The following is a 17026-nucleotide window of genomic DNA, read 5'->3' as shown; positions in this document are numbered from 1 at the left end:
CACGCGAGATAAAAAATAGTATTTTGTTTTATTTTATTAATAAGAAAAAGATATATATGAATACATTTTTTTTGTTTTTAAATATAGTAGTAATAATTTTTTTTTTTTATGTTGTCTCCACATTCCCTACCTCCCTTTTAGTGGTCTATGAGTTTCATTAATTCATCCATTCAATCATGGTGAACGCATGGTGAACAAAGGCTCTTTTTTATTTCAGACACCACAAGAACTAAGCTTCTCTCCCATGGTGTAGGACAACACTGAAAATTTTGGTTGACTGCCACAAGGAGGCGTACTCCAACAGTTTTGTCCAAATGTCGTGTGCAGTGGAAAGGCGGCTTATGGGGTGAAAGGTCCAGTGTGACCTCAGCTTTAGGGTGCTTTCACATCTGTAGTTCGCTTCATTTGGTCCGGATAAATGATACATGCTGTCTGGGTCGTTTTCACACCACACTGCTGGCTTTGGTCCGAACTAGTTGAAAAGAACCAAAATGCACTTACAGTATCTGAGAAAATTCACATCTCTCATTGGCCAGATATTGTTGAAGATAGTTCCCAAACTGCTTATCAATTGGTCTGAATTCACGTGCAGAAAATTCCAATGAACTCCCACAAGTAAACAAACCGTTAGACTCAAAATGTCACTTTTTACTATGGAGGGGCGACTGCGCTGGCTGATTGTATCCCTGCTTTAGACAAACTATACATTTCGAGAATGAAGCGCGGCCGCAGTTGGAAAGCAATGTTTTAATGCATCGCACGTCACTTCAGGAGGAGGCGTGAATTAATTTAGCTAAACTGCGACATGGTCATCAAATATTACCAACGATCCATCAGCTAATGTTTTCCCCTCTCTCTCTCTCTCTGTTGGTAAAGCGCTGTCAACAAATATTTTCCTCCACATCCCACAATGCACAGCGCATCGGCCTATGGCAGTTGGATTAGTCCAAAAGGCGAAGTATTTTTTTGCGGTGGGGTCTGTTTTAGTTCGGATCATATTCTCACCACAAACTAACCGCTCCAGGGTTCGTTTAAAAGTGTACCGAGACCACCTCTTCAAGCAGGTCTCGGTACACTTTTTTGGTCTGCTTTTGGTGCACACTCGAGTACGATTGCTGCATTCACACCTGCCCAAACGAACCGCATCAAGAGGGAAAACGAATTCGTTTTCGTAGTGTGATTCAACCAAACTAAAAAAGGCAGGTGTGAAAGCACCCTTAGTCAGAGCTTGTTCAGGCGTGTCTAATTGGGGTTGGAACTAAACTTAGCAGGACACCTGCAAACCAAGTTTGGGCACCCCTGGTCTAAACCCAAGTCAATCTTTTTCAGCCAACAGCTCATGTTATGAATTCATATGCAACTTTATGTTAAGCATTCTGTTGGATCAACAAACGTAAGACCAAGGAAAAGCAAAAGAAATGGAAAACTCCCAAAGATACAATTATATTATCGAGATTATCACATTTTCGGAGAGGCTCCATTATGAAAACCACTTCATTACTTTTCTCTTTTAAGTCTGTCACACTTCAGATGAAAGCCAAATGCCTTTTGACAGTTCTTATGAAATTGCCACAATGGCACAAGTCGCAAGACAGTTCAGCAACACCTGAATGCTTTGTCTTTTATATAACACTGTTATGCCATAGGTTATATGGCTCACATTACTCAATTTTAGGATAACACTTTAATTATCGAGAGCATAACATGCACATTATATGACATGAAATAAATTAAATGGCATTTCATATGTAAAACGTCACATTCTACCTATTTTGTATTATGTATTGTAAATTATTTACAGTATAAAGGCTCATTTATACTTCTGCATCGAGTGATCGGCCTAACCCATGGCGCCTGCCTTGCGCATCATGCATTTTTAGTTCTGCGTGCTGTTTATTCTGGTTTATACTTCTGCTTTATACTTCTGCTTTACACAGTGCATGCGTTGCATGTAGATCTGCATTTATACTTCTGCATGCTGTTTGTGTTGCTCTGCAATAACACTTCCGACACACTTGCTGGGTTGTTATGTTCCTCTGTATCGAGTTTCTTTGCGGATGTTTTGTTTTTTTCTAAACGCTAACTTAAAGTATCGGACTCTCAGCACCACCCACACTTGTCACCATTACCAAGCTGACCAATCACAAAGCTTGCGGTACGAGTCGTTGCTACTGGTAGTTACATTTTTTGAGTCAGCCACGGCGAGGGCTATTCTGAACACTTCCTGGATGTACAAGTGACTCAAACTCGCTCATTTTGAGGCAGGAACCGGCGGACGTGCAACAACTTTAACCATGAGGTAAACACAGAACAAAACTTTCCATCTGGAGCTCCTACACGGGACTCCACACTTGTAAACAATCGCTCGCGCCATTCGCGCGGCTCTCGGTCCCGCCCAGACTCGTCCGCGCTAGCAAGCCGACCAATCACAGAGCTTACGCTACGCGTTGTTGCGACGTGTAGTTACAATTTTTGAGAGGTGCACGTCAGTGACGGCGACGGCCACGGCGAAGGGCTATGCGTCAGCACCGTAGCCTACGCCGGTGTTTGACGCAGAAGTATAAATCAGCCTTCAAAGTGAGCAGGGCTGCGTCTGGTCAGTACCTGGATGGGAGACCACATGGGAAAGCTAGGTTGCTGCCAGAAGTGGTGTGAGGCCAGCAGGGGGCGCCCAACCTGCGGTCTGTGTGGGTCCTAATGCCCTAGTGACGGGGACTGTACTGCTCAGTGAGTGCTGTCTTTCGGATGAGACGTTAAACCGAGGTCCTGACTCTCTGTAGTCGTTAAAAATCCCAGAATGTCCTTCAAAAAAAGAGTAGGGGTTTAACCCCGGCATCCTGGTCAAATTTGCCCACTTGCCTCTGTCCATCATGGCCTCCTTAACCCCGCCCACCACCATCTCAAAATTGGCTTCATCACTCTGTCTCCTCTCCACCAATCAGCTGGCGTGTGATGTGCGGTCTGGCTCAAAATGGCTGCCGTCATGTCATCCAGGTGGATGCTGCACACTGATGGTGGATGAGGAGATCCCCCCCACCCAACCCCCCTTGTGTAAAGCGCTTTGATTGCTCGGGAAAGCTCTATGTATTTGTAAGAAATTAATATTATTTGTGTTATTATTTGTGCTGCTCTGCAATAACACTTCCGAAACACTAGCTGGCAGTTGGTTTTTATGTTCCTCTATGTTGAGTTTCTTCATGGCTGTTGGGTGGGAACCAACAGTTGGAACAGTTGTTGGAACTGGCAACAACTTTAATAATAAAGGTAAATGGAAAACAAAAGTTTCAATCTGGAGCTCCTTCACCGAATTCGACACTTGTAAACACTCGCTCCATCGGGCTCGCCACTCTCAGCACCACCCACTCTCGTCACCGGTACCATGCTGACCAATCACAAAGCTTGTGACGTGTAGTTAATTTTTTTTGAGAGATGCGCGTCAGCCACGGTGAGGGCTATGCGTCCACGCGAAGGCTGCACCGGAACATACGCAAGCGCTTGACGCAGAAGTATAAATCAGCCTTAAAGACCCAGCTTTTAAATGAACAGTTTTAACAGGATACACACAATTTAGTACTTTTCGAATTTAGTTTTGTATTTTTAATTGCATATTAACAACCCCCCCCCCCAAACCCCCAATTAACGTTTCAATGCATACATCCAGATGTTGATTGATTCTGCTTCAACTTACGCCAAGGTGGCTTTGCTGATAACAAACATAGGTCACTACAAGGCGACAAAGGTCTCAACACAAGTCTAAATAAATAAATCAAATACACAAATATATAAATAAATAAACTGAGGAGAGGGGGAAGGGGGGAGAAAAGCAATGCAGCTGGTTAATGGTTAGAGCAAAGCATTAGAAACATTCTCAAACCAAATGCACAGTGAGTCAAAAACAGTAGTAAGTACAAAGAAAAGAGAGAAAGGAAACAAAAGTCAGATAAAAATAATAATAATTCTATGAAATAAATCATCAAAAGGTAAAAGCATACCATCGGTTCTGTGACTTACATCAACAAATTGCCCGCATGTTTTTGGCAGGAGGAAAAAAAAAATTTACAAAAGAAAGTGGTGAAAGAATGCTTGGGGATAAGTATGGTTAATCTCTAAAGATGTAGTTAGGCAATTAATTTATCCTCAGGTCTTATATATAGTTATTTTTCTCTAAGACAGAATGAAACAGGGAGGCAACGACACATACATTCACACCATGACATGAAAAATAACCATTCTGCTCATTTGATAATAAATCCTTTTCTCTACAAAAGGAACTGTACATTTTTCTTTTCCTTTTTTTAAAGATAACTTTGCAATAAAGTATTTACAGCTTCATATTTTCTTTTTTTTTTTAAATAGGAATTCTTAAATGACTTTACATAGTGTATCATTGGGGTGGGGGGAGAAAGAGGAGGAGAGAGTGAGAGAGAGAGAGAGAGGAGGGAGAGGCCTATGAACAGACTAGGTAGGAAATGAAATAGATGGAAGTGAACGTGTACATCAGTTGCCATGTCCATGTAAGGGCGGTACGAAGCGTTCGGGTGGCAAAAGAGCTTTGGGCTGTAAGGAAGGGATGGGGATATACAAAAGTGAGCATATACATCCCCATCTACTAGATCATATAGCACTCTCAAGACTGACACTCTTACAGACCCTAGGCTGCAACTTCTGAGCCATGCAGTTTTGATAGTCTTTTTATTTCAACAATTTTCAAGTCAGATTTAAATGGGAGTTGTGTATTATATTAACTTTGAATGTTTAGAGTAATTTATATTGCTGATTTTGTTAATCAAGACAAGAAAAATCTCTTCATGAATCAATTTAGAAATCATAAAACAAATCCATTATGTTGGTATTTAAACTATATAATAATATATATATATATATAATAATATATATATATATATATATATATATATATATATATATATATATATATATATATATATATATATATAATAATATGATAATTATATAAAATAGTATATATATATATATATATATATATATATATATATATATATATATATATATATATATATATATATATATATAATTATCATATTTATTATATTATATTATATTATATTATATTATATTATATTATATTTATTATATTATATTATTTAAAGATATGCTGAGACATATTTGGATCACTTTATGCTCACATCACCAGATTTGAATGTTATCACGTGATTGAATGGGCATTTTCGGTGATAGATATGAGCCAATAGGGGCTTTCTGTGCTTACTAGTAGGCTCAAAAGGCGGTTATCATCCATCCACATGGTTAATCGGTTATACTAATAAAGAAGATTCCAGACCCAGATCTGGTTTGACAATACTGTAATGGTTGAGTTTAGGGTTGGGGTAGGGGTAGACGTTAATAAAGTACAATTAACGGGAAATTAAATAAACTATATACACATTTTTTGTGGTTAATCAGCTATACTAATAGCGAAGACTCTAGATCCAGATCTGTTTTGACATTACTGTGACGGTTGAGTTTAGGGTTGGGGTAGAGGTAGAGGTTAATAAATACAATTAATGGAAAATTTAATAAACAATATAGATTATTCTTGTGGTTAATCAGCTATACTAATAGAGAAGACTCTAGATCCAGATCTGTTTTGACATTACTGTGACGGTTGAGTTTAGGATTGGGGTAGAGGTAGACGTTAATAAAGTACACTTAACGGGAAATTTAATAAACAATATACATAATTAATGTAGTTAAACGGCTATACTAATAGCAAAGACTCTAGATCCAGATCTGTTCTGACATTACTGTGACGGTTGAGTCTAGGATTGGGGTAGGGATAGACGTTAATAAATACAATTAGGGGAAATTTAATAAACAATATAGATTATTCTTGTGGTTATTCAGCTATACTAATAGCAAAGACTCTAGATCCAGATCTGTTTTGACATTACTGTGGCGGTTGAGTTTAGGATTGGCGTAGGGGGAGACGTTAATAAATACAATTAATAGGAAATTTAATAAACGATATACATACTTATTGTGGTTAACTGGCTATACTAATAGAGGAGACTCTAGATTTGTTCTGACATTACTGTGACGGTTGAGTTTAGGGTTGGGGTAGGGGTAGACGTTACTAAATACAATTAATGGAAAATTTAATAAACAATATAGATTATTCTTGTGGTTAATCAGCTATACTAACAGAGAAGACTAGATCCAGATCTGTTTTGACATTACTGTGACAGTTGAGTTTAGGATTGGCGTAGGGGGAGACGTTAATAAATACAATTAATAGGAAATTTAATAAACGATATACATACTTATTGTGGTTAACTGGCTATACTAATAGAGGAGACTCTAGATTTGTTCTGACATTACTGTGACGGTTGAGTTTAGGATTGGGGTAGGGGTAGACGTTAATAAATACAATTAATGGGAAATTTAATAAACAATATAGATTATTCTTGTGGTTAATCAGCTATACTAATAGAGAAGACTAGATCCAGATCTGTTTTGACATTACTGTGACAGTTGAGTTTAGGATTGGTGTAGGGGGAGACGTTAATAAATACAATTAATAGGAAATTTAATAAACAATATAAAAAATTATTGTGGTTAATTGGCTATACTAAAAGAGGAGACTCTAGATTTGTTCCGACATTACTGTGACGGTTGAGTTTAGGATTGGGGTAGGGGTAGATGTTAAATACATTTAATGCGAAATTTAATAAACATTATACACAATTCTTGTGGTTAATCAGCTATACTAATAGCGAAGACTCTAGATCCAGATCTGTTTTGACATTACAGTGACAGTTGGGTTTAGGGTTGGGGTAGACGTTAATAAAGCACAATTAATGGGAAATGTAATAAATAATTTAAATACCTTTCGTTAACTTCCGGCCACAGCCGTATGTAATCTATAGATTAACCATGTGGATGGATGATAACAGCCTTCTGAGCTTACCAATAGCCCATATCTATCAGCTAATAACCACTGATAACACCCATTCAATCAAGTGATAACATTCGAAGGGTTAGGCTGCTCAACATGACAGCCCTCTTTCATTTTTTATTGCTTATTTATTAAGTTATTATAATTTCTTCCTCAAATTTTCAGAACTTACATCAAAGTGATGTTTTAAAATAGGGGCTAAACAATACATAAATGTTGCAAATGTCTCGAGTCAGCTTACTGACGCATGAATACTACTATGTTGAAAATCGCATTTTGGTTTTGATTCTCAAATTTATATAAAACGGATGTTTACATTCGCATAACAATAAACAGAGTATAAAATGATAACAATAGAGGAAAAATAGAATAGCCAATACACACATTATGGACATTATACCATAATGTCACAACTAATAATAATATTATTAGTTTAATTTTGTAAATCTCTTTAAAAGCAGAAACAGATTTTCGTTTTTTAAATTTACACTGCAAGGTGAGTTCATGCTTTTTAACAAGTTGCATTTAGGGAAAGTAAAATCACTGCACTGCAAGCTGAGGCTGATAAGAGGGTTACAGGATATCGAGAAACCCATGGGCTAAAGGCTATGGGATACTTAAGATTTAGTTGATCTACCTCTGTTTGACTTATTTCCAATACAAATAAACAGATTTAGTCAATTCTTATATATATATATATCCATTTGAGCAAACCAATTTAGAACACAAATATGTTGCAGAAATCACTGCAAACCAACAGCCATTTGCCCAACATTAATGACAGTTAAGACAGGGAATTCCACAAAATGGCATCTTTAATAGACAGAAAACATCTGTTTAGGACATAACAGAAATTACCTTCTTTTACCAGTATGTTTTTTATAATAATCTGTCAATGTTACAGTGTAACTGTACATGTAATAAGCCATATAAACTAACAACATTAATTTGCTGTAGGATTAGGGTAAACATCATAATAGTTAAGGAATTGAAAAGTAAAAAGTCAGGGTGATATTTTACATAAATTTGAGAGCTGAGCGGACGTGAAATTAACTATAATTGCTGACATTCTCAGTACCACTCTGTCTCTTCTTCCCCCATCCAAATCCAAGCATCCTTGGTGCAGATATCCATGCCTAAACTCTGTGACCACCTTGCTTTCGCTGAGTCTAGCCAAACAGTGATGAATGCCACAGATGTGTGTGGCTAAACCTGCCTCATCCCCTAAAGGAAAAGTCTGTGTGAGCTGGCTTCTGTGGTTCAGAATGCAAGCTGAAGTCAAATCCCTTTGTGTCAACCGGGCATTGTGCGATTCTCCTCACTCCAGCCTCTGCTACCTCATCAGTATGAGAATTGTCAAATGTGTCCAATGAGAAGGCTGCATACCTGATGAAGTGGTGGAGCATCTTCACACAAAGTTTAAGATACCAAAACTGACCTTTACGATCATTTCATCATATAATGTATAATGTTACAGTTTTTCTCTGTCGCTTTGGTGCATTTCTCACTCCACTGTTTACATTTGCACAACAGTTCATGCATTTCTCAAAACAATTAGTCATTTGTGCACATCCTAGTAGCAGTTTTTCATTCCTTTCAACAAATTGCAAATGCTTTAGGACATGCATCAATTGTTTTCATACAACTCTCTGCTGTTTATGTCATGTCAGTCAAAATGAACTAAATTTGTGAATGCTGAATAGTCATTCCATATAAAACTAACAGTCCTCATTTCATTACTTGAGTCATTACATACAAAAATGTTGAACTTAATGTCAAAATCATTCAAGAAAACTTTATAAATTTAAAAAAAAAAAAATCTTTATTTTCCTGAAAATGTCTTTAAAATTGAATAATTTGATGAATGATTTACAGACCTGTGTATGTTGCAGGTTCAGGTCCAATACGTACTGCAATATTGTTTACAGTTGTGCACAGTTCAACCCAAAGGGAGTTTATGATTGTTGTAAATATGGGTGTTTATTCTTTTGCACAACGCTGTGAATAAATTAGGATTGTAAAGAGCAAATACAGAGTAAAAATGTGAAACATACATATTCAGTGTCTTGTACTCAGATACCTCACTAAATACAGTGATGTCCAACTTTACTTTAGTTTTCAAATGACTGCAAATAGTATAAAGTGCTGTCTTGAGAATTTTCAGGATATATCACCAACATCTGACTTTTTAGCATTGAAAAAAATTACAGAGTAAAGTGTCATAATGAAAACATGACAAAGCCGTTTGACTATCTTGTTCATAAACAATGGTGTCCGGACTTTTCATCTTAATGACACTGGCACTTTGATTGACATCAATACTTGCTTTTGAGGAATGAGCTATCCATTTTGAGTAATTGATGCGCTTTTGCAGGTTATCAAATAGATTTCGCAGTTTGTACTAAGTGTTTTGAGAAATGCATTAACTGTTTTGCAGAAATGCACTGGTGTTGTGAGAAACGCACCAAAGCGATTGAGAAAAACTGTAAATTATTTAAATGTTTACATACAAGAGCAAAGGCGAATTTTTCCTCAACTCAATTGTGTTCATGATTAAATTGTCAGTTGAAAAAAGAAAAGCCTTATTTCATAACAACTGAAACTGTCAACTCATTTTTGGAACAGACAAACAATAATGATCATAATAATTCCTTACATATCTTTTTCTAGACACTCAAAGTGCTTTACACATTAGGGGGGGGGGGGATTGAGATCTCCTCATCCAGCCATATTGTGCCAGACCGCACACCACACACCAGCAGATTGGTGGAGAGGAGACCAATGGAGATGGTTAGGAGGCCATGATGGACACAGGCAAGAAGGCAAATTTGCTCAAGATGGTGGGGTTAAACCCCAACTCTTTTTTTAAAGGACATCTTGGGATTTTTAACATCTCATCCGAAAGATGAGTCCCCATCAATATACTGGGGCGTTAGGACTCACACAGACTGCTGGTTGACAGCCCCCTGTTGGTCTTACTAACACCACTTTCAGCAGCAACCTAGCTTTCCCATGTGGACTCCCATCCAGGTATGTACTGACCTAGGAACGGGCAGGCGAGTGCAGAGGTTGGCTGTGTGTCTGAGGTCTAAATCGGGGAGGAACCACTCTGCTTAGATTGGTCCGGACAGACCGGGCGAGGGGCCTGACCCAGGGGCATCATAACTTCCCAATGGCCAGGTTGCAGAACTCTGGCCGCTCTTACTATCAAAGTCACCCCCTGGCAGTCAGTCCTGCTGAGGTGAGGGGCCCTTCAGAAGAGAACGGTGCTCTCTTTGTTCTCCTCTAAGGTCTCCTCTGAAGACTTCTGAAGAAGCTCTCGTAACCAAAGTCCACGAAGTTTCGCCCTTGCTGAAACCTTGATGACAGGTCAGAGAAAACGGGAGCGTGTGGGGGAGGTCGACCCGCTCCAGTGTGACTGGTAGGCAGTACTTTTGCTTGTGCGTGGTTGTAGACATCGAGAATGTCCCCATAAGGCCCCCGGTGGACGTGTTCTGCCAGTGCCACCCGAGCCTTCTCCAGACCCGCCATCTTCCTATTGAGCGTCGGCTCTTTGTGCCTTTTTTCTTTCGTTGATAGTGAGGTGAATCGGCTTTACTTTGCAAATACTACTACAAAAAAAAAAAAAAAGAAAAAGAAAACGCCTAGCCTCCCCTTTATTCTTCTAGATTAAGTCTTATTTGTTTTATTTTGGCTAGAATAAAAGATAAAAGCAGTTTACATTTTTTTTTAACCATTTTAGGGACAAAATTATTAGCCCCTGTAAGCAATATTTTTTATCGACTATCAACAGAACAAATTATTATACAATAACTTGCCTAATTAACCTAATCTGCCTAGTTAACCTAATTAACCTAGTTAAACCTTTAAATGTCACTTTAAGCTGTATAGAAGTGTCTTGAAAAATATCTAGTCAAATATTCATTCATTCATTCATTTTCTTGTCGGCTTAGTCCCTTTATTAATCCAGGGTCGCCACAGCGGAATGAACCGCCAACTTATCCTGCAAGTTTTTACGTAGCGGATGCCCTTCCAGCCACAACCCATCTCTGGGAAACATCCACACACACATTCACACACACACACTCATACACTGCGGACAATTTAGCCTACCCAATTTACCTGTACTACATGTCTTTGGACTGTGGGGGAAACCAGAGAACCCGGAGGAAACCCACGCAAACGGAGGGAGAACATGCAAACTCCACACAAAAACGCCAACTGCTAATAATTCTGACTTCAACTGTAGCTCTTAGCCGTGTAGACTCCTATAGTCTCGTATAGAAGCACAAGGTGCGTCCCACTATTCTATGCCATTTTGTAGTATAAATAGTGTAAGTAGCGCATTCACACTGAAAATTCTAAAAATATTAAGTGCACTTTAATTACCCGGATGATGCACTTATTTAACCGTTAAAAAAAAAGTGTGGAATGCTGGACAATTCATGCACTCAACGGCCGCTGTTTTGCTCACATAGTGGAAGGAGCAGAGTTGTGTAAAGTGCTTTGAGTTTTGAGTGCCCAGAAAAGTGCTATATAAATGTAAGGAATTATTATTAATATTATTGCTCACCGAATGTTTACGTTTGTAATATTTAGATTATTTGCTAATTATTAACCACCTCATGTGGAACTCTGAATCTGTGTCTCTTTTTGGAGTCTGCTACTGTCCACCGGAGGTCGCTTTTCAGCCACAGACGCATACTTTGAAAGCCTTCCTGACTGAATGAATGAAATACGCTGTTTTCCACCAAGGTAATCCGGGGTGCTGAAATATAGTTGGCTAATTGGCTAAACGTTCTGGCGAGTAGCGCTCATTTTCAAAGCAGAATATCTGACGTTCATTTTTCAGATAAACAAGTATGTTCACTTAGGTATTTTAGTTAGTATTAGGTATTTTTATGCTTTAGAAGGGCCAAAAACTTACATGCAGCACCTTTAAATATGTTCAAGATTTGATTAGACCTTAATTAAATTTCACTCTGTCTGCTGTGACTGTTTTTATCGATCTAGACTCACTGGAAAAGTGTGCCTCCTACTTAGATTTTGTTCCCAAACTCTAAAAACCCAGTGAAACATGAGTTACAATGGGTGGTGTGGTAACACTTTCCTCAAAGAGGGTGCTCATCAGACCTTTATAAGCATGACATGATGCAGGAAGATGAATATGAATGAGATTTTATGCGTGCTTTTGAAAACTGTTATTAAGTTTCTGAATACATCACCAAGAAAACAAAACCTGTCAGTGTTTTTGTTATGACAACTTGACATTACCAAGATGTCATGACACCTGTCATAAATCTATCATAAACATGATTGTCCATTATAATTGTGTTTTGACTACTTTTCTGATCACTTTTTGTCACAGCAATTTGACAATCGTGTAGTTTTATACCAGTGTCATTAATATTTAATGACATTAATCATGTTTATGACTGCATGGTTTAAGACAAGTTATGTTGTATACAATGTCAAGCTGTCACAACAAAGACTAATCACGATGTATTATTTATCTTTGCATTTAAATATATAACTAAGGCATAACTAATCAAATGGCACATACATTTTCATGTTGTGTCATGTCATGATTATAAAGGTTTGATGACAGTTTTATGAACACCCCCTTCAAGTAAAATATTACTTTCACTTTCAAACAGCCACAATACGTACAATAACCAACATAATAAAGGGTGCGAGACAATTATTGTCGTTAAATTAAGCAAGTGTTTTATAAAAGCAAGATTTTTTTTTTTTCAGCGAGCCAGAGTTTCTATCTGCTACGAGACGCCATGATGTTTATCCTTCATTTTATAAACTGATCATTTACTCTTTTTTTCATGTCATGGCTTATACAGAACACTGTAATCACCTTAATATTTTTAATTCGCCTTCTGGTGGAATTCCCATCATTTCAAATGTGTTAAGGAGTTTCACAGAACACAGTGCAAAAATACAAGCAAATACATCCGCATGACATCAGAGAGATAGAACAGTCAGTGACAACGACATCAGCACATAAACAGATGATATGCATGACAGCACACAGTCAGCCCCTCAGCAAACTCATGGGTAGAGAAGCACACAGGATGGAGCCATTAACATCCATGCAATAGTCATGATGGCGATCTCCCACTGAGAACTAGTTAGTTTGCAATCAATACATGCCACAAATGCGACTGATCAGTAGCAACAAATAGAATAGAAAAACAGATATACTTTGTGGCAATAAAAGTATTTTCATGCCATCTGCACAAACAGTTCTGTTTAGGCAGAAAGGCACAGAAACAAAGGTAAGATCAGGGATGGGAGGGTTGGGGAAGGGGTCATTCTTTCACACACAACTTTCTTGAGACAGAATGGGGCAAAAATAACAAATCAAAAAAGATGATGGCAAGAAATGACTTTGTTGCCTTTTATTTCCTGGTTTATAGAATGTGGTGACGTTTAGTTTTTTAGCCTAAAAGGCACAAAAGAACAAAAAAAATGGAAAATAATATTTTTTTTTTCCCACCACCAAAATTCCATGCGGCACAAGATGAGACGAAACAAGAGGATCATCTATAATCCTGGAAATGGAAGAATGAGGACATCAAAGAAAAAGCCGTAATGTAAAAGAAAAATCGAATTTTCGGAAATAATAAACCTGAATCACATGAATGAAATGTCAAAAAGTGGACACAGTAGGAAGATGTTTACCCAAATAAAAGATTCAAAACAGAAACAGAACACAGAACATCATGCAAACTGTCTTTGAAATCTGAAAATGAAGGTCAACAAATGATGTGAATTTCTGTGTCAACATGAAACCGTATGAATATGGTGGTTTGTGGTACTTGTGTCAAATGTCATATGAGATGAAAGTTAACTTTGAAAGTGTCCCTCTCTGGGCGAGTTTTAGATTTAATGCAGTTGAGGAGAATTTATGCAAAGCTGCCTGCCACCAGATTTGAAAATTTGTTCAGAGTAAATATGGTGTACAGGGTGGGCCATTTATATGGATACGCCTTAATCAAACGGGAATGTTGAGGATATTAACGTCCTGTTTGTGGCACATTAGTATATGTGAGGGGGCAAACTTTTCAAGGTGGGTGGTGATCATTTTGAAGTCGGCCATCTTGAATCCAACTTTTGTTTTTTCAATAGGAAGAGGGTCATTTGACACATCAAACTCATTGGGAATTCCACAAGAAAAACAATGGTGTGCTTGGTTTTAACGTAACTTGATTCCTTCATGAGTTATTTTCAAGTTTCTGACCACTTCTAAAATGTGTTTAATGTGCTGCCCATTGTGTTAGGTCACAGGTGTCAAACTCAGTTCCAAAAGGAGCTCTGCACAGTTTAGTTCCAACCCTAATTAAACACACCTGATCAAACTAATTGAGTCCTTCAGGCTTGTTTGAAACCTACAGGTAAGTGTGTTGGAACAGGGTTGGAACTAAACTGTGCAGGGCTTCGGCCCTCCAGGAATTGAGTTTGACACCCGTGTTAGGTTGTCAATGCAATCCCACTCTACACACGCTGATAGCAACACCGCAGGAGAAATGCAAGCACAGTAGAGATGCGTGGATCAGCTGAAATGACACTCGAATCCGCAGCTACATACTAATCACCCACCCGCCACCCGTCTGCACATATAGTTTTATCCGATATATGTATTCGCCCCCCGATCATCACTTTAATAATTTGATTCTTTGTTTTACGCATGATAGTTGGCCGTCTGGGTCGCCTCTATGGACGCACCGTGGATATTAACAGCAGATTCAGTGAGCTTTAATCTGCGCATCTCTTATAGTCAAATAATACGTTAATCCTAAACGTTTTTAAATAAACATTTGTTCACACAAATAAAAGTTTGTCTTTGGACAACATCTTCATTTTCAAATACAGAAGTAAAAATAGGACGTTTAAGCTTTTACAGATACAGGAACAAGATAACAAAAAGGATACCACTTCAGCCTAAACGGCAGCTATGTTTTGTTTACTTGGCCTTTTTCTTCACACTGTGCAAAAGCAGAATAGCATCTACTGTGCCTGGATTCAGGCGATTCCGCCTTGCCTCCAAAATGCGACCACCTGCACTGATTGAGCATTCGCTCGCACCGCTTGTAGGAATTACCAAGATTTTCTTCGCAAGGTGCTGCAGTTGTGGAAATTTGTGATCTTGTTCCTCCCAGAACGATAGCAGACTTTCCTCTGATGACTCCTCTAACTGAAACTGAACAGTAGGCTACTTTTGCACTTCAGCCATTATTTTGGGCATCTCATTTTCCCATTCTGCAAAGCCAACTTTTTGCCTTTTTCGCTAGTCGACTGCCATGTCCAGCTACATCCACCCGCAACCAACCCGCAATTAATCATAATGTATTTTTTTATTACCCGACCCGCCCGACCCACAGATTATTCGCAGCACCCACGGATATAACAACCATCCGCGCATCACTACAGCACAGGCTTCCAGAATCCACAGATTTAGGTGCTGCACATCTTGTATCTTCACACTATCGACAGCAAAGACAGTGGGGTCATTCTTTATCAATGGAAACCTCAGGGCCACTGGATATTTGAAATTGCTACATGATGATGTGTTTCCCTCTTTATGCGCTGAAGCTGGCACGTTCTCTGACTTTTTCCAGCAAGATGGTGCACCACCACATTATAGGTGTCAGGTCCGAGCATTCCTAGATGTACAGTTTCCTGAAAAGTGGATTGGTCATCGTCGGCCAGTTGAACGTCTCCCGATCTGATCCCCTTAGACTTTTATCTTTGGGGTCATCTGAAGGCAGTTGTCTATGGTGTGAAACTACGGATACTGGAAGCCTGTGCTGGCATTTCTCCTGCGGTGTTGCTATCAGTGTGTGAAGAGTGGGAGAAGAAGGTTGCATTGACAATCCAACACAATGTGCAGCACATTAAACACATTTTATAAGTGGTTAGAAAGTTGTAAATAACTAATGGAAGAATAAAGTTACGTTAAAACCAAGCACACCATTGTTTTTCCTGTAAAATGCCCAATAAGTTTGATGTGTCAAATGACCCTCTTCCTATCGAAGAAACAAAAGTTGGATCCAAGACTTCAAAATGGCCACCATGGTCACCACCCATCTTGAAAAGTTTGCCTCCTCACATCTACTAATGTGCCACAAACAGGACATTAAATCACCAACCATTTCCATTTAATCAAGGTGTATCCATATAAAGACACCCCCCCCTGTATAATGAGCAGAGTGACCGTGTAAGTTTGAGCAACAATACGTTGTAAAATTAACAAACGAAAAAACAACAGGGGCCATCTGTGAAGTCAAAGGTAACGACAGACCATATGGATACTAGCCTGCCAGGTAAACGGATATGACACACTTTAAAGGAGATGACAACAAAACAGTTTTTTGCTCGAAGTCATTTTAACAACTGAACAGTGAGAATACAAACAAACAAAACATGAAGCCATCAAACGTGGTTTTAATTGGTATATTTGGGAGTGGGAGGTCAATGCAGGACATATGCTTTGTAACACAGGGTGTAGGTTGAGGTCAATTCAAGGGCCTTAATTGGTTTTCTTATAGCCTTCTGAAGCAATTAAATGCCCTTTGGTTGCCCTTTGGCAGCAGGCAGATCACGGAGCGTTCATAAACTAAACAAATCTTGCATCCATAATGGTACTATTATCAACAGTAGGGTTTCGTTTACTGCGATGTCTGACGGTAGGAGTTTGACAATTACAGTGAATCCCAGGTTCTCAGAAACACGTATGTGCTTTATCATACATATGAACAAGTCATCATACTATGCAAAACGTTTGTTGAGAAAACAGAAGCTATGTGTGGAGGAAGTTGAGCACAGAAATTCCAAGATATCTGTTCTCTATTAGATGTTTAGACATTAGGCAAGCCTTCAATGTGAGGAAACAAAGGAACAAACAGGAAAGAGGAGCTGTTTCTGTTGCGGTTAGTTTGCTACACATCAGTAATCTCTATGCTGAAAGCATTATTTTTATTCGATTGATAAACATCTCAAAATGTATCGTCTGTCAAACACGCACACACACACACATACACATACACGTTGCAAGAAACTCATTGTGTACAGGATTGA

General features: G+C 38.5%; 1 protein-coding gene across 51 annotated transcripts in view; it reads right to left on the bottom strand.

The window, feature by feature from the left end:
- The window catches only part of nrxn3b (neurexin 3b), a 420076-nt gene that overhangs the window by 8002 nt on the left and 395048 nt on the right, over positions 1-17026 (bottom strand). For 12 of the 51 annotated variants that reach the window (XM_073933159.1, XM_073933148.1, XM_073933152.1 and 9 more), the window contains one exon: positions 4335-4557. The exons of 38 other annotated variants lie outside the window; for them this stretch is intronic. In XM_073933159.1, coding sequence (XP_073789260.1) covers positions 4448-4557 — 110 coding nt within the window. In that variant the 3' untranslated portion in view covers positions 4335-4447. 51 annotated transcript variants of the gene reach the window in all.

This window comes from Danio rerio, chromosome 20 (genome assembly GCF_049306965.1).
Source record: "Danio rerio strain Tuebingen ecotype United States chromosome 20, GRCz12tu, whole genome shotgun sequence".
NCBI classification, from domain to species: domain Eukaryota; kingdom Metazoa; phylum Chordata; class Actinopteri; order Cypriniformes; family Danionidae; genus Danio; species Danio rerio.
Note: the sequence above shows the minus strand (reverse complement) of the source record. Positions and strands in the feature narration are given on the sequence as shown.